Below are 22386 nucleotides of genomic sequence, written 5' to 3' on the forward strand. Positions count from 1 at the left end.
GTAGCTAGGGAAGCCAGGTTTATGGGGGCAGGGCAGAAGCTACGTGAGGGGCCTTTGGTTACTAAATCCTCCAAGCTAAGCAGGAATTAGTGCCATTATCATACCACTCGGTGAGAAATGCACAAAGCCCAAAGGCCAATGAAAAGGATGGAGGGATGGCCTCTGAAGCAAGGTTAGACCAAGGGACTTCCAGAAGGGCTAAGCCACCCCCGGGGGCTATGCTGGGATTCCAGTGTCTGCAGTAGCTGGCAGCTCTCTCCAAGGTGCTTCAGCCTTTCCTGCTCTTGCTTGGTGGGGACCAGAATTTAAGGGAAGTTGAGGAGTCTACCCAAAGGCTTTAGTATGAGACTGTGGAAATTCACCCCAGAGTACTACAACCTGAATAATACTCAACAGAGCCCCCTGACACTCAGGTAATGCCGGTGGGTTTTCCATGCCACGTGTGCTAGCTAAACACTTCATACTTACCAGAGAGCTTTACTTGCTGAGCATCAAAGACACTTTGTAGAATTGTTGACTCTTGGCCTTGAAGGTCCTCTGAGGTCATTCAGTTTAACCTGCAAAATTAAGTTTGCCTCTTCTTGCATACTGCCAGTGATGGAGAACTCATTACCATTACCACACCCTCCAATAAGGCAGTTTTGAAATTCTTCATGTTGAACTGAAACTTCTTCTTGAAATTTCTAGCCCTTGGCCACAATCCTGCCCTCCAAGACTGGGCTACATACTAACATCTCATGGCAGCCCTGCAGAGACTTGAAGACAGGGCCTGATTTTCCTGCCTGCCTTGAGGCTGGTCAACTGTGTTGATCTGTGAACAGTCCTGCCTATAATTCGGTTTTGAGTCTCCTTTCACATCCTGTCAGCTCCTTTGGGCACATTCCACCCTGTCAGTTCACCCTCTGAAGTGGGAGCATAGTCTCAGCTCCTAGTCTGAGTTTGTCTGGCTTCCCCACAACTCCAGACGGTGCGCTCCCACTCTGCCCTGACTCTGTGTCTGCGTTTGGCAGCCATGACCTACTGCAGACCAGGCTTGCTTCAGGCTGCACCCAACACAGGGTTCTGGTCTGCTTGACAACACGGAGCTAGGCCCCAGAACAGTGCATGTTTCCAAGGTATAGGGACCGTGTTTCCAGCCTTCTTAGTTGAGGGGCTGCCCTGGAGTTCAGAGGACTGAGGAGAACATCTGTGCCAACCCTGGCCCCACCCAGACAGAGAAACTGAGGTCCAAAGAGGGGAAGGGACTTCCCTAAAGTCACACAGCACTGCTGGGACCCAGGTCTCCTGGCCTCTCCCTGAGCCCTGGGTTATCCCTCCATCCAGTGCTGCCAATCTCTCTCTGTAGTTTTCTTCTCCCAAGTTTCCTTTGACTCAGGAAGCTGCCATCTCTCTTCCAGACCACATCCTGGAAGCACTGCCCCAGGTCTAGGACCCACTACCTGCTTTTGGAAGGGGGAATTCTTGTGTCCCCTTCCCAGGCCCTGACCTCTCCCACTGCAGGGGGCACTGTGCTCCATGACCTCTGAGAAGCGGCCAGGGCCCCAACCTGGCATTTTTCCCTGGAGTATTGCTTATCATTCCTACTCAGCTCCAGGCTGTGTGTCCTCTGGCTTCTGTGAGCATTGGTATCACCTGCAGATCGGTAGGTCGGAGCTTCCCAGTACCCACGCTGCATTTGGATTCCATAGGTCTAGAACTGAGCTTGGGAGCTGTGTTTGCAAGCAGTCCAGGTGGTTCTAATGCAGGATATCTGTAGATCACATTCCTAGAAATGCTGTTCTGGGCATTTCTGCCCAGGTACTGGGGGCAAATTCAAAATATCTCTGCCCTCAAAGGGCCCCTTGGACTAGCAAGAGAAACACAGGTAACCAGTAGGTATTCACCTGGGTGTCTGAACAGACCCTTGAGCGTGGAGCTGACACAACTAACTCAGCCCTAGGGAGACACTGAGGAGACACGGTACGTGTGAGCTGGGTCTGGAAGCCTGAGAAATTGTGGCGTGTATGTCATGTTACGATGGTTTTGAACACATGGATGCACATGTTGGGGCCAGGAATATAGGAGGTTGTTTTGGTTTGGTTTTGGCCTAGCAAATTTGCCAACATTTTTTAACAAGTGATACTATTCCATGTTGACAAGGTTAAAGTGAAACTGGCCTTCTTATGTGCTACATTAGCAGGTGAGCCAAATAAAACCTTCCTGGAGGATAGAGCCAGTGATTTTAGATGTGTGAAAACCCTCATAAGTCAGTATGTTCTCTAAAGCATAATTTGGAAATTTAAAAGTGGAAATAATCAGAGTCCAAGAAGGGACTAGCAGTTACCAAAGTGAAGGGCTGGGAAGGGTGGGTGGGAAGGGAAGGAGAAGGGGATTAAGGGGCATTATAATCAGCACACATAATGTACGGGGGTTATAGGGGAGGCAGTACAGCCCAGAGAAGACAGGTAGTGACTCTACAGCATCTTACTATGCTGATGGGCAGTGACTGCAGTGTGGTGTGGGGAGGGGACTTGATAATATGGATGAATGTAGTAACCGCCATGCTGCTCATGTGAAACCTTCATAAGATTGTGTATCAATGATACCTTAATAAAAAAAACGTGGAAATAATCTACTCAACAGTAGATTATTGATTAAATGATTAAATTCATCCATAAACATGTAATATGCAAGTCATTAAAATTAGTATATTTATAGAATATTTAATCCTATATAGTGAATGTTTATAATATATTGAAAGACTAAGATATACAGAGGTATATGTCATATTCCAATAATGAATACATATATATTCCACTTATACTATAATTGGACAAAATGCTTACAAATATTTAAATATTAAGATGAGGAGAAGGAGGAGGACGAGGCCAGTGACTGAGCAGGGACTGTGAGGCGCCTTGATTCTCAAGGAGCTAACCTGGGGGTGGCTCGGTCAGCATCTGGCGGCCCGGTGCATGGCCATATGCTGCCTGAGGTCTGGAAGCTGTAAGTAGAGAAGAGTTTTTCACCTTTCTATGGTTATTATTTGGGAGAAGACAGTTTTTCATGTGCTTTATGATCTTATTTCAGGCAACCGAAGGCCCATGGCAGCCAAAGAGACCTGCCACAGCCCTGTGGGGTCTTCGTTCTTGCTGTGCTTCTCAGACATAAAGTAATAAGACCTAGGCAGTGGCTGTGCTCTTAGGACATGTCAGGCATTACAGGTGCATCATCTCATCTAATCCTTAAAATAGCCTCATGAGGAAACCAAGGCTTGGGAAAGCCATATGGTCACACAGTGTTGGAGTCAGGATTCGAATTCAGACCTGGGGGATCGTAGAAGCTCCGAGTTCTTTGACCATGTTGCTCCAGCCTCTAATGTGCCGAGACTTGGTTCTGATGCCGCATTGGACGTCACGGCACCCTGGGACAGTGTTCTTCCTCCCCGAGCTTCCGTCTCCTGCCTGTCATCGCCCTGGCCTCTCAGTGCTGTTGGGAGGAGCTGAGATCATACACTCAGAGTCTGAACACCATGGGGGTCATTGAATTAAACTAAGAGCTCCTCACCTCCACTCTGCAAAGGAGGAAGCAAGAGCCCCGAGGAGGGAGGACATTTGTCCAAGTCAGTGGAAGAGCCCTGACTGGAATTCAGGAGTTCTCCGTCCCATGAAAACATTGCCCCGATTAGTGTAACCAGTGGTGGCAACAGGGACTTCCGCCTTTATCTCCTGTTTGCTTTTATCTCCCTCCTTCCTCCAGCCCAGGGTGGAGAGGCTGGCTCCTGTCACTCTTCCAGATTCCTGCTTTGACAGCTTCCCCAGCTTGTGCTGGGCCCGGCGTCCCCTCTGCCCTGGAAGGGAGCGCTGACTCTTGACAGGGTGCTTGGAGACCTCAGTTGTCAGGCATGCCCAGCCCCTGAGCAGATCTGGGGCGCCGGGCCTGGAGGAGGCACCATGTTTTGCTCAGTTCGCCGGCTCACACTGCATCAGACTCGGTGACGGGCACTGCGGGGTAGGGACAGAATGTTCTACTGCCCTTGACTTACCTTCCCTCCCCAACCAGGACTGTTCTTTTTAGCAGCATTTCCATCACTCTTCAGTTCAGGAAATTGGTAATTTTATTCTGATAATTACTTTTAAAAATCTGTTACCATAGGAAAAAGAGTTTTTCTTTCATGATGATAATTCACAATTGAACATTTTTCATAGTCTTTTAATAGGCTGACTTATTTTTTTAAGTATTTCTTAAAATATGGTGTAGAATTTTTTTTTCTCTAGAACTTTTTTTTGGGGTATAAATGCATATAACATTATATTAGTTTCAGGTGAACAACATAATATTTCAATGTTTGTATAAATTGTGAAATGATCACCATAATAGATTTAGTTAACATCTGAGAGCAGCTTGAGAAATGTACAAAAGGCTGTAAGTGTTTTTCTACACCAGATCCCGGTCCGATGGCCAGTGCCAGACCCTGACCAACTTTTCACCTATCTGGGGTAAAATAAGAAAATTAAAGGTGAGAGTGTGTGTGTAACATTGAATAAGGATGTCAATTCCCCTTTCCTGGAAGAACTGCCTTGAGCTTTCCTTAATGTATTTTGGGAGGTTAGATGTCTTCTATTTTATGAAGTGACAGGGAGAGTATGCAAGTAATTTTTTCCAGAGTCCTTGCTTGTCAACTCATATCAAGTCTCCTAGGAAAAATGGTCATTTATGAAAACTGAAATCTAGAAGCCACGGGCACACCCTTGTGACACAGGGGCCCTTTGGCGCTGGTTTTTCCCTCTGGTCAGATTCAGCCAACACTGCCCAAGGTTGGTTAAAGCACCCAGTAGGTGACCTAAATACTTGACTGTCAATTATCCACTGATCTACCTTGATCAAGTCCTAACCTCACTCAGCCTCTCATCTTTAAATTGGGGATATTCACACTTCACAAGATCATTCTGAGGATTAGCTAAGATAGTATAGATAAGACAGCGCAGTACCACATACACCCTGCTTACAGTGTCTCACCCCAATCTCTCAAGAGAGGTACTGCTGCCTTCTTCTAGTTAGGGACACAGTCCCTTCTAACAGATAATAAGTATAGTAAAACTGTGGCTTGAACTTCCTTTTTTTTTATTTTGGTATCATTAATCTACAATTACATGAGCAACATTGTGGTTACTAGATTCCCCCCATTATCAAGTCCCCCCCACACACCCCATTATAGTCACTGTCCATCACCATAGTAAGATGCTATAGAGTCACTACTTGTTTTCTCTGTGCTATACTGTCTTCCCCGTGCCCCCCTACATTATGTGTCCTAATCATAATACCCCTTATTCCCCTTTTCCCTCCCTGCTGAGGGTTTCCCTGGCAATAGCAGGAAACCCTGCTCTGGGAACCGCTGCCCACAGAGGGAGTGTCACCTTGGGACAGTGAGGGAGACAGCCCCAGTAGCCTAGGCATGGAGCAAGGTTGGGCATAGCTGAAATCCTGTCTTGCCTTTGGAAGAATCCAGCAACAGTATCCATCTTCACATTGACCTTTACCCTCTGTCTTCACCTCATTGTTGTCTCATTTCTTCCAGAGGCACCAAGAACTGGATCAGCCACCCAGACCAGAGCTACAGGAACTATGTCCCCTCAGTGGGAACACAGGTGAGTAGCCAGCCCTATAAATGCCTTCCCCAACATCCATGAGGTTTCCTACTTTGTAATCAACAAAGGTGCTTATAGCTATTCAAATAGCTCATGAGCTCTTAGATAGGTTTTATTAATAAGAGTATTGCATCTAAAATCAGGGAGGTGATAGTCCTGTCCTGTACTTCCATATTCCTGGCTACTGATACTACAACTGGAGTGCTAAATTTATTTCTGGAAAGTTAATTTTCAAAGGAATCCAGAAAAATTGGAAGTAGTACAGTGGAGATAGATCAGGCTAGTGAGGAATCTGGAAACCATGTCCTGTGAGGAGCCGCTAAAGGAACAGAGGATATTCTCTACCTGGAAAGATGTTGCAATGAAACACAATTCTCTCCAAATGTCTGAAGTGCCCTTGTGGAGAATAAAGATGAGCCTTGTTCAGTGTGACCTAGAGGTCAGTACTAGGGCCTCAAGGTAGCAGGAATGGGCAATCTGAAAGAATGTTTGTGTGGTTTCTTATTTAATCATCAGAGCTGCCTAGTAATAGAATGGGCTTTCCATCTCTAAAAATGATTAATTACGACCTGGAGGCTGTCAGGGATATTGTAGATGAAGCTGAGGTACCAGATAAGCAATTGGATCCGAATTCAGAGGTTCTGCAATCTGGCTGTATATAAGAGTTACCTGGGTATACTTCAAAGGTACAGATTCTGGACACCATGATAGACCAACTAAATAAGAATGTCTGGGAGTGGAGCTGAAGAATTGCATTGTTAGTGATGATACCCCTTTTAATCTAATCAGCTTCTCTGCAGCCAGGGCAGTCTGGTACTTGTCTTGCAGACCATTGTTTAGGAACCAGAGCCAAATGATTAGTGAGAGTCTGGGACTCTCTGATCTTGACCGCTGCCATCCCCCAGGTCCCAGGTCATGGCTCACTCTTCCTCCTATCCTGATGGAATAACCAGTTTTGGCTTCTCCATTTCCTTTTCCTCACATTTCTCACCATACCCTTTGGCAGACCCTACCTATGGAATTCTGTAATAGTAACAGTAACATTAATAATGATGCTAGCAACACTAATATTAGCCTCCAGTGCTGGTCAGGAGCACTGATGAGCATTTCAAAAATAAGGACCATTTATTGGGTACCCCCAAATGCCTGGCACCACACTTCCTGCTCTCTGTGGGCTAGCAGGCAGAATAAGGGGGTAGTTAGGAGTCTTTGCCAGGGACACAGATTCCCATGCAGGCGCACAGCCCTTTGCCCCCTCTCGTGAACTGGGTGACCTTGGGCAACTTGCATAACTTCTCATCTGTTTCCTCCCCTGTGTAATGGGGATGATCGCAGTGCCCAAACTGGTTGTTGTGAGGATTAAGTGAGTAACCCCTGTGAGGCCTTGGGACCAGGCCAGGCACGTGCCTGAGCACAGGGAGCGCTCCACACTCCTTAGTGGCTGTGATTTTTATTGCCATTGTTTTCTGGTCTAATCAGCCCAGTGAGGCAGGTATTACTAATATCTGGCTTCGTAGGTTGGGTAACTGAAGCAGGGAGAGGATGGGTCACTGCCTTAGGTGGAATCCAAAGCCTGTCAGACTCAGAGTAGTACTGGCGGGGCCTGTTTTGGAGCTTCCCTGAGCAAGGACTGCACTTGCTGTTTGTGTCTCCTCTATGCTTGCAGCAGCCCATCTGTCTCCAACTGGGGGGATGCCGAAGGTAAAGGGTCCCACACTCAGATGCTTGCAGGCCTCAGCAGGTCACGTACATAATGAAGGGCCCCTCATGTGCACCCTCAGTAGGGAGAGGTGAGGGCTGCGGCAAACAGCAGGACCATGTCCTGGACAGAGGGGAGGACCCTCAGTGTCAGCCCCTGGTTGACATGAAGGCACACACTGCCAGTTCTTCGCTTCATCAGGGAAAATTGGAGATCTGTGTTATTAAGTAAAAGAGTAAAAGCCACCCCATTCTTAAATATCAACAACTGATGTTTTTCTAATTTAGATATTGGGTAGAGCAAATAGCACCTTTATGAGTTGAATCTATCCTATGCCACTGGCTTCTATGCTGACAGAGGATCTCCAAAGCCAGAGAGATGGGGTGGGCCACCTCTGAAGGTGACCCCCACCTGAACCATTCTTGAGGTGGAGACCAGGGTTCTCACGCTTTAGCCCCAGCCTACTGCACCGTTTCTGCTGGGCCCTGACCTCACCTCTGCTCTGTGTGATTTTTTTTTTTTTCTGCTTCCCTACGGATAGCCACAACTGATCAGCTCTGTGCATCTGAAGAGGCTGAGCAGCATCAGAAGGAGATAACCAGAATTCTCCAGCAACATGAAGAAGACAGGAAAAAATGGGTACAACAGGTAAATCCAAGTGACCCACCCCTCTCTTTTCTATTGTGGTAAGTATCTCTCACTCCTTTCGCCCAGAAGGGAGACCTTTATCTGTTGAGCAAATACGTGATCCTGTTTGCATGTAATCCTTTGTATTCATTCCGTACAATGAAAGGTGGGGAAACACTAGCACCATAGAGGGGCTTCCTGCCTCGAGTGGGCATAGCGCTAGAAGGCTCCCACTTCCCTTTCCACCTAGATAATTCTCTGGGAGCCCCTTTTAAGCCCTAAAGAAGGCAGTCAGCCACTTGCTGTATCTTTAAGAACTCGTGTCTTCTCTGAGCGTATGTCACTGCCATCACTCAGATGAAGGGCGGGGATTCTAATCATCAACCTTCATAAAGCCCCACGGGTCAGTGAGTGGACAAGGGAGGCTGCATTGAACCTACTGAGTCTCATTCTGCTCCTCCAGGTGGAGGAGAGGGAGCTAGAGCTTCAGAAACTGGATGAGCAGCAAAGAGTCCTGCACAGAGAGCATGAGGAGACCCTGCAAGGTAAGGACAGGGACGCTCCCCTGGGGGTGGGGGTGGAAGGGTCTGTCCGTCCCCACCTGTCCAGTTCATAGGGGGAATGTCCCTGGCCCCTCCTTTCTGCCTCTGGTCCACAAGAAACTGGCCATTTTGGGCCGGAGTCTGCAGGCTCCTTGGGCTTGTCCGCCAGGTCATGACTGACACCGTTCTTCACTTCACCTCAGTCAGGATGGTCTTTTCCTTCCATTTTAAAAGTACATCATGTTCCAAACAGCAGCAGACTCAGACTAGAAGGAACTAGCTGTTACCAAGGTGGAGCAGTGGGGGAGGGCAGGTGGGGAGGGAGGGAGAAGAGGATGGAGGGGTATCATGGTGTGTGGGGGGTCATGGGGAAGACAGTGCAACACAGAGAAGACAAGTAGGGACTCTGTGGCATCTTGCTACACTGATGGACAGTGACTGCAATGGGGTATCTGGGGGGATCTTGGTGATGGGGAGAGTCTAGTAAGTAAACATAATGTTACTCATGTAATTGTAGATTAATGATAAATGAATAAGTAAATAAACAAACAAATAAATAAATAATAAAAGTATGTCATGTTCCTTAAAGGAAATTTGGAAAACCTAGACAAAAAGGAGAATTTTTAAATATCCATATTCCTTCCCCACCAATGACAACACCTTACAATTTATAGTTAGGTTCATTATGTTTTTTTATTAAGGTATCATTGATATACAATCACATGAGCAACACTGTGGTTACTAGATTCCCCCCATTATCAAGTCCCCCCCACATACCCCATTACAGTCACTGTCCATCAACATAGTAAGATGCTATAGAGTCACTACTTGTCTTCTCTGTGCTATCCTGACTTCCCCATGTCCCCTCGCTAAATTATGTGTGCTAATCATAATGCCCCTTATTCCCCTTTTCCCTTCCTTCCCACCCACCCTCCCCAGTCCCTTTCCCTTTGGTAACTGTTAGTCCATTCTTGGGTTCTGTGAGTCTGCTGCTGTTTTGTTCCTTCAGTTTTTTGTGTTGTTGTTTTTATTTTGTTATCATTAATCTACAATTACATGAGCAACATTATAGTTACTAAACTCCCCCTGTCACCAAGTCCCCCCAACATACCCCATTACAGTCACTGTCCATGAGCATAGTAAGATGCTGTAGAATCACTACTTGTCTTCTCTGTGTTGCACAGCCCTCCCCGTGCCCCCACACACATTTATAGTTTTTATTTCAGCAGTTTTCTAATGTCCTTATTCCTTCTAGTCTCTAAGATTCCTAATGAGAAATCTACAGTCCTTCAGACTGTTGTTTCCATTAAGTAATGCACCATTTTTCTCTGGTTCCATTCCAGATTGTTTTCTTCATTATTAGTTTTCAAAAATTGTGTGCCTGGTGTATGGATCTCTTTGGGTTTACTTTGTCTGGGGCTCAGTGGGTGCCTTTAATTTGTAAGCTTATGTTTTGCCTTATTTGAGAAACATTCAACCATTCTTTCTTCAAATAGCTTTTCTGCACTGCACTCTCTCTTCTCTTTCTGAGACTCTGAGGACAGAAATGTTAGGTATTTGGGGGTTGTCTTACAAGTCCCTGCGTCTCTGCTCATGTTTTTTCTAACACCTTCTCTCCCTATTGCTGAGATTTTGGTAATTTCTGTTGATCTATATTCAAGTTCACTAGCTCTTTCCTATGTCATCTCTATTCTTCTGTTGAACCCACCCAGTGAGTTTTTAAATTTCATTCGTTATATCTTTTAGTTCTAAAATTTCCTTTTGGTTCTTTTTAATAGTTTCTATGCATTTGCTAGGACTATCTATTTTTTCCATTATTTTCTAGAGTATTCACCCTTACTTCATGAAGTATTTTTATAATAGCTGCCTTAAAGCCTCTGTTAATAATGCCAGTATCTGTAGCAACTCAGTGTTGGCGTCTGTTGAATGTCTTTTCTAAGAAAGTTAAGATATTTCTGCTTCTTTTTGTGCTCAGCCATTATGAATTCATATGCTGAGCAATTTCGTATTGTATCCTAGACACTTTGAATATCTGAATACATGAGAGTCAGGTGTCTTGTTTAATCTGTTGCCTCAGTGGTACTTGGAATTCTGGTTTCCTCACCCACCCCACCTGCTACCATTCATGTTGCAGAGTCTGCAAATAGCCGATCCCTTCCTTCTGTCTAGGTTTTATAGTTACATTCAGTAGGACAGACTGGATGGAGTGCACTTCCTCCATCTTACCTGGAAACAGAACCTGTCTTGATAGGCAAATTAACAAATTAGTCTGGTAATTTGGAAAAATTAAGCCTGTAATTTTATATAACGTACCTTATCAATTTTGACATCTCTATCACATTTATATTACTAAACATTCTTTACTCTGTGTCACTGCCCACTGTGACACCAGCCCATTGTATACCTGGGCCTTTGGCTGTACTGAACTTCCCTTTCCTGTCCTCCGTCTGACTTCCCTTCCCATCCATTGATTCATCATTTCCCAGTTGTCTTCTTTCAGCTGAGACACGGCTGAAATTTTCCAAGAGGAACTTTGTAGAGGAGGTGGGATAATAAGCATAACATAAGGAGGTGAGGGAATAAGTCCAGGCCTGGAAAGCCCTTGTGGTCCTCAGGTGACCCTCAAGTTGTCCTTTAGAAACAACCCATTTCACAGGTGAGGCAATAAGACTTTTAGATATTTGAAGTGATCCTCTCAAGGTTTCTGTTTTGAAGGAGCAGATTCAGGACTAGGTAGATTTCTTGGCCCCAAACCTTACTGCATTTTTTGCCATGGTTTGACAACTAAGGATTTGATGATTTCAAGATTTGGCTAAGCCAACCTACAAAACATTGGCCTTATGTGTTTTCTTTAGCATGCTGTGGTTTGAAATGAGTAAGTGTCCTGCAAGATTTTTGGATCATAGCCTCAACAAGGCTACAATCCTGAGTGTATTGATCCTGGTTTAGATGGTGGCACCCACAATCTGATAGGGCTCACATTTCCTCCCAGGATGTAATTTGTTTCCATTTCCATGAGCTTTTATTAAAGATCTACTATATTTCTAGCACAGCCCCATGCCCAGGAGGAAAAGGATGACCAAGACTGTTCCCAGACTCCCAGCCCCTTGGGCCCAGGTGATCACCCTATGCTCTCTGGCCCTCCTGGGGCCTGTCAGAAGGCTTCAGGGCAAAGTGTCTGGACTCACAGAGATCTCCTTTCCCCGCAGTCCTCCGGGCCTCCTATGAGTGCGAGAAAGAAGCCCTGACCCACTCCTTTCAGGAGGCCAAGGCAGCCCTGCAGGTGAAAGGGGCTGGGCCATGTTGGTCTCTCTGCAGGTGAGAGGGGCTGGGCCATGCAGGGAGGACCTGCAGTGAAGCAGCATGGAGCCCTAGGAGCCACAGCTGATGGCCTCTGCCTAGGCGGGAGGGACAGAGTTGATTGTCTGCTGTGTATCCCGGCTCCATGAGGTGGGGACTTAGGTTAAGAGGACTTGGTTTGAGATGAGATTAGGATTGGCTGATTTTTCTAAAGCCTGTTGGTGGGATCCAGGGAACAGAACAGGCCAGTGCCATGTGTGATGAGGCTGGTGGGTGGACGTACAGGAGCTGTGGCAGCATGAGAGAAGGGATCTGGCCCAACTTAGCTGGGCAGAGGTTTCCTAGAGGGAGAGAGATCTAAACTGGAACCTGAAGGATGGGTTGGAATTCTTCAGATGAAGGCGGGTAGGAGGGGTACCTTGGACAGAAAACAACAGTGTGCTTAAAGCTACAAAAGAGCACGGAGGAAAGGAGGAAACAGGGAACACTTGGTTACTAGAAAGAGGTCCATGATGCCTGGGGCATGGGGTATGAGTGGGAGAGAGCTGAGGCTGGAGAGGGGGCCAGGTCCAAGCCATGGGGCCTGTGAGCCCTGGGAAGGGGCTGCACACTATCTTAAAGCTAATGGTCAAGGTTCAGGTGGAGGATATTCTTGGTGGTAGAAATTATGGGGACAAGAATGCACTTTGCAGCTAGAGGACTGATGTGACGTTTGGCTGCAGGAGCAATGAGATGGGAGACTGGGAAAGTGTCTTAAACTTAGATGGGCTTTGAATGCCAAGCTAATACCAGCCCCCAACACCCAATGGGTATCAGGAGTCATTAAAGGCTTTGTAACAAGAGATGGGGCTGGTGGGTTTCAAGCGGTGACTGAAGTAAATTAAGTCTGTGTTGTTGGGTTCGCTACAGCAAAGATAGACTGAAGAACCCAAAACTGATCTCCCTCTGGGATGTGAAGAAGTCACCTACAGCCTCTATGAGCCAGGCTTTGATCACCTCCTTCCTGCCCCCTCCCCCAGGAGACCATTGATGGACTGACCTCACAGCTGGAGGTCTTCCAGGCCAAGATGAAGAGGGTGGAGGGGTCCATTCTGAGCCGAGACTATAAGAAGCACATCCAGGTAGGTGGCAGTACAGCTGGGGGCCTTTGCTTCTTGAATCTCCACAGAGATCAGGGTATGGGCATCAGGAAAGGCCAGGCCCTCTTCAAGGACAGGGTTCAGACCTCACACTCTTACCTTCATAAGGGCCTGGAAGGAACAGGTTCCCCATGTCATTGAGGAGGGAAGTAAGGCTCCAAGAGAGGCACATGGAAGAGCAAAGTGCTCAGCCTCTGGATTCAGAGAGAACTAGGTACAAAGAGCAGACCTACCACTTTTTTTTTTTTAAGTATCATTGATGTACAACCTTATGAAGGTTTCACATGAACAACTTTGTGGTTTCAACATTCACCCATATTATCAAGTCCTCAACCCCCCCCATTGCAGTCACTGTCTATCAGCATAGTAAGATGCTACAGAGTCATTACTTGTCTTCTCCATGCTGTACTGCCTTCCAGGTGACCTACCTATATTGTGATTGTAAATTATAGTGCCCCTTAATCCCCTTCTCCCTCCCTGCCCACCACCTTCCCCATCTCCTCCCCTTTGGTAACCGCTAGTCCCTTTTCGGAGTCTGTGAGTCTGCTGCTGTTTTGTTCCTTCAGTTTTGCTTTGTTGTTATACTCCACAAATGAGGGAAATCATTTGGTGCTTGTCTTTCTCTGCCTGGCTTATTTCACTGAGCATAATACCCTCTAGCTCCATCCATGTTGTTGCACATGGTAGGATGTGTTTTCTTCTTATGGCTGAATAATATTCTATTGTGTATATGTGCCACATCTTGTTTATCCACTTATCTGCTGATGGGCACTTAGACTGCTTCCATCAAGCAGACCTACCACTTACCTCAAGTGACTTAAGCTATCTAAACCCTGCAGTTCCCTCATCTATGATGGTAATTGCAGATGCCTCCAAAGGTGTTGAGAGAATGAGATAAAGCATATTAGGTGCTTACCATGGGCCAAGAGAGGGAGGTGACTCATGAAAGTCACACAGTGAGTTGGAGGCAAAATGGGGAGGAAGGAGGTAGCCATGCCTCTCTCTGACTGATGGTCTGATGAGGTCACTCTATGTCCCTGTCTAGGATTACGGGAGTCCCAGCCAGTTCTGGGAGCAGGAGCTGGAGAGCTTACACTTTGTCGTCGAGATGAAGAACGAGCATATTCATGAGCTAGACAAACGACTGATCCTCATGGAAACAGTGGTCCGCGGCTGGCAGTGGCTGGGGGGATGCAGCCTCAGGCTTCTGTTTTCCTGACAAAAAAGTATAAAGTATACAGAGGGAGATTCTTTGAGGAGGCCCCAGGCTGGTCCACACCAGCTCTGGCCTGACACCCATGCTGGTCCTTTACAAACAGCCGTGGCTGGTCTGTGGCCAGTCTGGGTCAAGCAGAGGCTCCTTCTCATCTGGGTCCCACACTTTTCTTGGCTTCTCATGTTGCTGTAACTGGGGTGACACCAGGGCAGATAGCCTGGCTAATCAGGGGGGACCAGCAGATGTTACATGCCCTGCAGGGTCTGAGGAAGGAGGCAGACAGACCTGGGAGGCCGGAGTCAGCAGGGACAGGCCTGGGGAGTGGTGGGCATTGACCACACAGGTGGCTTGTCTCCAAAAGGGAGGCCTTGGGAACCTGGGGTTGGATTCAAACAGAGACTCTGTTGCTCTGGAAGAAGTCTCTGTGGCCTCATGTGTGCTACAAACCTATATTTTAATCAGACCATCTTCAAATGTTCCCTATAAATTTTGTTCAGCCATTTTTATGGGATAGCATAATAAACACACTTAATTTTATTTATATAGACTGTGTCCTTCTGACTTTTGGAGGACTAAAAATATGCTTTCTCTTACAAACTGATGAAGATATTGGATGGTAGTAGCTATATTCTTTGACATTCTCATGTGGCATAATTAAAAATTAGCAACTCTATGTTCACTCCTTAGTTGTATTTTTTTAAGTAATCTTATTGCTTCAGGAAATGTAACAGCTGGTTTGGAATGAATCAGTGTTTTCAGTGACCACAGAGAAGAGAGGGGTGATGGCTCACATTGTGTCATGTAAGTTTGGTGGCTTTCTGAACTTGTTCTAATTTGTTACAGAAAGAAAAAAATCTGATGCTTGAGGAGAAAATTACCACCCTGCAGCAGGAGAATGAGGACCTCCAGGCCCGAGGACGCAGCCAGATGGTGGTGTCAAGGTAGCTAGCCACCGCCTCGTTCTTCCCATCCCCACCCTTTGCCCAAATCCCCAGCTGGGAGTCTCAGAGAAGCCCGGGGCATGGATTGGCAGGTGGGCCCAGGCCTATATGGGGAATGTGGTTCCTCTTTTGTTGGGAGTCAAGAATCCCAAGGGACTAAGCTTCAGTACCTTGATTATGCCAGTCTCCATCTGGCTAACTGGGCCCCATGGAAAAGCCCCTATGGGAAGAGGGAACAGGAAAATTACAGGTCAGGAGACCTAATGAATGAATGAATGTACATGAACCAGTTCTGCAGGCTTAGTAAATGAGAGCTAACGTCATGTGTCAGACATAATTTGTTGAATACTTTACATATTATCTCATCTAATCCTCATAATTACTCTAAGAGCTGAGTCATATTATAATCATTCCCATTTTACAAATGAAGAAACTGAAATTCAGCAAGAATAAACAACTTGTCCAAGGTTACACAGCTAAGTGGTGGAGAGGATTTGAACCCCTAGCTATCTATGAGGGTCAACAGGTCAAACCTCCTCTTGTATACAAGCAAATGGCAGAGTAGCGGGGACTCTGGAACAGGCTGGTGGCCTAAGGAAGACTTCCTAGAGGGATGGGCTGGCCTCCGTGATCACTGGAGGCCCTGAGAGGCTGTTCCCAGTAGGCAACCCTGGCCTCTCTCTGTCCGCAGGCAGCTCTCAGAGGACCTGCTTCTTGCCCGACAGGCCCTGGAGAAGGAGTCACAGTTACTGCGACAGCTCCGGCAGGACAAGGAGGAGCTGCTGTACCGTGTCCTTGGGACGGATGCCTCTCCCACCTTTCCCCTGGCCTCTGTCACCCCCACTGAGGTCTCCTTCCTCGCCACTTAGGGCTCAGGGCCTGCACCCGCTATGGTGCCTGTGGCCCCAGCTCCCTCTCAAGGGCTTTCTAGAGAAGCCAGCAGGAGCCCCTCATTCTTGTCCCAGGAGGAGATGGGGGCCGGAGTGAGGTGGGGAGCCAGGGTGTGTGCCCAGTGAGCCCCGGGGCTTGGGCCATGTGGGCTCTGCCCAGGAAGCACCCTCCCTGGAGTTGGCCCAGGGAACGAGCAGAGGAGCCCCTTCGCCCTCCCCTTCCTCTTCACCCAAATCAGGAAGGTCCTGAGGCTTCTCTCAGGGGCAGCCTGGGCCTCTCCAGCCATCAGACAAGGAAGAGACGACCTCCTGGCCCTACTTGTCAGCCTGGCTGCCAGCTCATCAGCTCCCGCCCCGCCCTCCACCCCATTTCCCAGTGCTGCCCTGGCCCTCTCTCCACCTGTTTACCACTCCTCTGAAATGGTTGTAGAAACTGAACAAATGACACTTGATTCACTGCAGTGTCCCATTCTAGGACCGTCAGAAGGCCAAATTAGGGGCTGGGGAATGGGAGGAGATGGGCCAAACCCTGGGAATCAACAAGGAAAAGCAAGCAGGTGGGAGGGAGTCCCTGGAGACCCTTGGGGCGGGCAGTGCCAGGGGCCAGCCCCACCAAGGCAGGGCCTGGGCAGGGCAGGCCGCCGCTCTGGGTCCCTGGATCTGGCCAGCACAGGGTTACAGCCAGAGGTCTTCCTCCTCGAGCAGGCAAGGCCCACTCCTTAGCCTCAGGCCCCTCAGGCTCAGTGCCCGTGTCACAGGGGCCACCCAGTGGGTCTACTACCCTCAGCAGCCAGAGCTAGAACCTCCTCCCTGTGCAGATGAGGAAACCGAGGCAGGGTGCGGGACCCACAAAGCCAGGATTAGTACCTCATCTGTTTTCCCGGTCTGGTGCTTTTCTCGTCCCTCCCCAGGCTCTGTGACTCTCTGTCCTTGTCCTTCCACCTGGCCCCCACCCACTCCCTGTCTCTCTTGCTCCTTTCCACTCACTCCTGCGCCACCTCTGACCCCAGGCCCTGGGCCCATAGGCCCTGGCCCTCAGCTTCCCTGGCCGTGCACGGGGGGTGCTGGAGTGCCTGGCCTCAGCAGGCCTGTCAAGCCCTGGTGGTGTGCGGGCCCACGGTTCTTCTCAGGAAGCCTCAGGTCCGCTGGAGACTCTGGTAACCCCTCCTGGCACCCGGCCTTTAATCAGATGTTTCCATGTACACCTCCCTCCCCTGACCTCCCCCTGCTCCATGTCAGATCCTTGAAGCTCAGGTCCTTGACCCATTTCAGCAGCAAACTGAGATCACAGGAGCCGAAGGGCCTTACCTGAGACCCCAGCCCCAGCTCCAGCCCCAGGCCCTGGGCCAGCATGTGGGAAAGCCGGTCCACCAGAACAGAGGTCTCCTCCATCCCCCCAGACTGCCTTCTTCATTCCCAGGATCTGGCCTTCACTTCTCAGCCTAGGAGTTCACACGTGACTCTCTCCATTTCTCCCTCGGGGGGCTAGGGGCGCGCTGAGCAGCTTCCCCAGCCACGGGCAAACAGGTTACTCAGGAGCCTTGGGAACAGCCCTGGAGTGAAGTGCACACTTGCTTTTTCACACAACTTTTCCCAAAGCCCAGCTGGGATACACTAGTTCATTGGATTAACAGGCACCATCAAGGGAAGAGTCAGTGGTCAAGGAATTTGGGGAAGTCTATATTCAGTCAAGTTAAACAGATCTGCAAAGTGTAGGACTTCTCAGGACCTTTAATATGCTAATGTGCGCCACAAATTTCCAAGATGGAAGCCAAGTATCTAGTGTTTTCTAAACTCCTTTGACCAAGTTTCTACCCCAACCTGAGCACTTTGGGCTGCAGAATGCACTTTAGAAAGCATTGTTTTAATTGAGAGGGCCAGGCCGGAGGAAAGGCAAGCTGTGGGGAGCGGGGTTTCCCTCCTGTAGCCTGTGGTGGATGCAGGGAGAAAAACCATGGTCGTAGACTCACTCTGGGGCAGACAAGCTATGGAAACTAAAAAGAACCCACGGTGTCATCTTTATGTGGCCTCTGTGTGTTCCTGGGAGAGGGAGGAGGTGGCTCTTCACTGAAGACCTCACAGGGGGCAGGCGTTGCTGAGGAAAAGTCCTGGGGCCTGGGTGGGCCCCCAGTGGCTCTGGGCTTCCTCCTCGAGTCCTGGTGCCCCACTGGCTGGAGCTCTGCCCCGTCTTGGAGCTGGGCCTGGGGCTGGAGTGCAGGCTGGCCACTGAAACGGGTCAGGACTTGGAGTGAGGGCGGGAGCTCAAAGCAACGGCCAAGTGCTGTGCTGGGCCGGTGAACACAAGCGGTGAACTGTGAAGGCTCTTTCTGCTCTGAAGGGCCCCTCCTCGGCATCAAAAACACTTGAGGCTCACACAGTTACCTGCCCGTTTCTGCCCACTGCTCCACATCAGGATGCCTGCAGCTGTTGGATTCCCCTGAGGAAGGCGCCGCCCCAAATCACTCACCAAAGACGTTTCTTGATGCAACAAGCAAGAGGAATTTATTCGGAAGCCAACTAGTTGGGGTCCAAGTCAGCCCGTCCAGCAGGTCTCAACGAGGACCCTGAGTACTTACAACTAAGTGGTTATATAGGATTTTCTGAGGCATTCAGCCCTAGAGATTTACCATGGTTACAGATTATGTTGTAGTAACAAGATAACAATACTACATAGCAAGATAACAATACTACAAAGGCAGTAATTTTTCAAACCTACGATTTCTGGGTTAGTGCCACGTCCTGGGGGTGTAGCAAGGTAGGGTCAGCTTTTATGCTTAACTAACCGAAAGGTTAGCGCTGCCAGCAGTCATGATTGATTAACTTGTTTTTCCAGAGGAGTTACCTGGTTTCAGTTGTTCCCTCTGAGTCATATATCAGAATGGCTTTTTGGGCTTCAAGATGGCCACTCTTAAGCTAACTTATTTCTCAGGGAGGTTGGGGTCCTACATTCCCCACTTCTTTTTCTGAACATTCTAATCATGGAATGTTGGTTTCTTCTTGTTGTGTGAGGGTATGATACTGTTGTCTCAGCATTAGCACCTGCACAGCACTTACTCTTTCTCTAATAAAGGTTATTACTCGATTTAAAATGCAGGGACTTAAGGTGAGGAGCAATATTAAAATAAGCAGGGGTCCTGCCAAAGTGGATATTAGAGTTGTAAGCCATGGGGATCTAGAAAACCAGGATTCAAACAGGCTCTGGTTAGCTTCTCGTTCTCGCTTTCGCTGATTTAATCTTTCTCTTAATTTAGACATTGAGTCTCTTACTACTCCAGTATGGTCTGCATAGAAGCAGCACTCTTCCTTTAGAGCTGCACACAATCTACTTTCTTTTAGAAATAGTAAATCTAACTCTCGTCTATTTTGTAGCACTACTTCAGAGAGAGGTTAGGGACTTTTCAAGTTTAGAAATAGACTGTTCTATAGTTCTCAAATCTTCACCGATAGCTATTCTTAGTCCTTCATAATGTTGGTTTCCTTGTATAATTGCAGCTGCCCCTGGTCCTACTCCGGCTGCGACTCTTACTCTTAGTAATACAGCTAGAGTGAGTGAGACTGGCTCTCTTTTATACCTTAGTTTAGGTTCTAATTCTGCCACGAATGATAAGTCATCATGATACATTAGTCTGGGTACTAACTGGACCATGATACAGAAATCACGGGAGGAGTTGAAGGCAGAAGTAGAGACACATGGGGTCACTCCAGTGTTACAAGCCCACCATCTCTTGGGAGGAGGGATTAAATACCCGTTTTTACCAGGGAAGGCTATGGGTATGGTCTCATTCTTTCTTCTACAGATAGAGACTCTAGCTGCTGCTAGGGAAAAGGGGCGATGACCGCTCTGGCTGCTTCGTGCTGAGAAGGGGGCGCAGTAAAGGGTGCAGCTAGGTCTCCATCACTGGTCAGTTGAGAGGGCTTCAGAAGGCTGGCGCTTCTATTCTGGGTTTCATTTTTATTACTATTTGCAGTTTTGTGGCTTCTAGGCAAGATAAAACAAATTGTGTTATTAGGTTATGTAGCAACATCTGGAGTTGGATTTTTTATTCTGGAAGGAGGCTACATTATTGAAACGATACTTCTCTCTAAAATCACTCTCATTTTTACTAGAAGTAACTAGGTTAAGAAAATAATTAACAGCTGGCTTGATTATTTGCACAGGTGCAGCAAGAAGAGCAATTGATTACACAGGTTCTTTTAAATATGCTTTGCTGGAACTTTTTGTAAGGAATTTCAGATTGAACTTTTAAAGGCCTCTTGAGGCCAGACAGCCAAGCCAGACTTGCCATCAGGCTTTACCTGCAGTACCTGTAGATTTGGATGAATTCTTCTCTTCTCGAGGTCTCTGCACCTGCCTGGAAGTGACTTTCTTTACTCACCTGGTAAGGCTGCTGGGAACTCTGTAAGCAAGGTACTAGGCCAGTTCTTCCAAGGGGCTTTGTTGGCTTTATAAAGTCAATCTTAGTTCTTTAAAGTTGTTCACATCTGAGTCTATGCACATGTCTCTCAGGTACGACATTCCAGTCAAAGCCCTGGTAGTATAACCAGTGTTCTTAAGTAGTCTTCTCACAAGGAAAGCAGATTCTTATTGAACTCGTGCAAATAAACATACTGCCATGGAATATAAAAACAGTCACTGAAAGTTTTTAAACTCTGGAGGGATCAAGTAGAGAGAAGGATGTTTCAATTCTGCTCATAAAGATAGTCATTTACTAAACTGTTGTCAGTTTAAGAGAACAAGGTTAAAACATTTTACCAGCAACATTTGAAACAAAAAGACACAAAATCATTTTCTTTAGTTTATGTAATCTTATGTAACTAATACCTGTTCTGCTGAAATCTAGTTCTTTACCAGTTTAGGGATAATACTATAAATGACAAAAGACTTACAAATGACAATGGTTAAAGATCTGATGAGAGCTTACTGTAAAACAGTTGACATAAGGAAATTCTGATATTTCTGTAATACAAAACATTTAGTAACAAAGTTTAGCATCATTCTCTTTGACAGTGCTTTCCTGGTAAATAAATATATATATATCAGATAAATAAGCCAAATTAGTCAAATACTTTCTCTAGTGAGAAAAAATTCTTCTGACATGTTCCAGGGGCCCTCTGGAAAATATCAGAGTTAACTAGAGGTAAAAGCACCTTTTTGCATTTAATTTTTTTAGAACTATCATTACACATTTATTGTCTATATACTCAGCACAGTAAACAAGATATCTTAAAAAGTGGGGCAGCAGGGGAGACTGCTGCTGTCAATTTTTAAAGACAACATACAGAAAGTCAAACTAATTCTAGGTTACTAAGCATTCTTGAGAGAATGGTAGCAGATGGTAGATTCTTCTGCTTTCATCTTCAGGAGGGGAAAAAAGCTACAATAAGAATTCATATTTAGCTGAAAGAACTGTCTAAACTCAAGGCAGAGTATAATATCACCAGGCATACAAAAGACCTGTTAGAGATACATACAAAGAATGAATATGGCTATAGTCAAATTCAACTTAAAAGTTTAAGCAGAATCTCAAATTTAAATGTCTCTTTCTTTCACACAGATATCCAGATCTGACCAGAAATATGCTTTGAGATGAAAGAGATCAGGCATTTTACTTCTTCATTTAGGGACTGAGAAATGATGACCTTTGGCTTACAATCAATAGCTTACAAACAGTGAAAATAATAAGAACATAACTCAGCATAAGTGTCTAAGACCAGATACAAAAAAGCAGAGAAAGTGCTTAAGTTTACAGGTTTTCCCTGAAAGCTTCAAGAATGTTTTACTCTTTAATAGTAGATATAAGCTGCTATGCAAATTCTATTAAAAGCTCTAAGATTATTTGCATTAAAAAATATGGAGAGTCCCCCATGTTTTTTTTTTTAAACATACAGCATATAAATTAAACAAGAAGACCTGGTGGTTCTCAAAAAATCTATTACAACTTTTCTCAAAAGTGGTCACACGTTCGTCTATCTAAACTTTTACAGTGAAACCTGTTTTTCTGGGAGAAACATAATCTTGTCCAGATTCTACAGTTTAATAAATTTTGGTTTGTTAACTAAGTGCATTTAATCAGCTGAAAAAAGCTTTGTTACTATTCTGCTTAGGAATTCAATTTTTCAGGCCATGCAATTATTTTTAATAACAAAATATTTCAAAGGCAAATAAAGGTTATACAGTTGTTAACAAACTTTAGCTTTTAGTCCCTTTAACATTACGATTTCATGGCAACTCACTGAGACTTTAAGCATGAGAAACTGCTGTGATCTTTCAACATAGAGAAATGCCCTCTCTATCACTTTAAGCAGTTCTAACCAGAACTCAAAACTATTAGAAACTTCAAGCTCCAGTGAACACTGAGAAGCAGGACACTGCAAACTGTCAAACCAACATTTCCTAGACTGACA

The 22386-nt window shown here is 46.5% G+C and overlaps 1 protein-coding gene and 1 long non-coding RNA gene across 2 annotated transcripts in view; one reads left to right on the forward strand and one right to left on the reverse strand.

The window, feature by feature from the left end:
* Positions 1-18003, forward strand: part of CCDC69 (coiled-coil domain containing 69) — a 31191-nt gene extending 13188 nt beyond the window's left edge. The window contains exons 2-9 of the mRNA XM_036994077.1: positions 5558-5627; positions 7868-7974; positions 8417-8498; positions 11705-11778; positions 12815-12916; positions 13980-14099; positions 14994-15091; positions 15783-18003. Of these exons, the coding sequence (XP_036849972.1) occupies positions 5558-5627; positions 7868-7974; positions 8417-8498; positions 11705-11778; positions 12815-12916; positions 13980-14099; positions 14994-15091; positions 15783-15960 (831 nt within the window). The 3' untranslated portion in view covers positions 15961-18003. The remainder of the gene's footprint in view (positions 1-5557; positions 5628-7867; positions 7975-8416; positions 8499-11704; positions 11779-12814; positions 12917-13979; positions 14100-14993; positions 15092-15782) is intronic.
* Positions 18004-18456: 453 nt separating this feature from the next.
* Positions 18457-21872, reverse strand: LOC140848233 (uncharacterized). The gene is made up of 2 exons (XR_012128798.1): positions 20358-21872; positions 18457-19960 (listed from the first exon to the last, which is right to left on the reverse strand). It is a non-coding gene; the product is annotated as an uncharacterized lncRNA (long non-coding RNA).
* Positions 21873-22386: the final 514 nt, after the last annotated feature.

Source organism: Manis javanica, chromosome 1, assembly GCF_040802235.1.
Source record: "Manis javanica isolate MJ-LG chromosome 1, MJ_LKY, whole genome shotgun sequence".
Classification (NCBI taxonomy): Eukaryota; Metazoa; Chordata; class Mammalia; order Pholidota; family Manidae; genus Manis; species Manis javanica.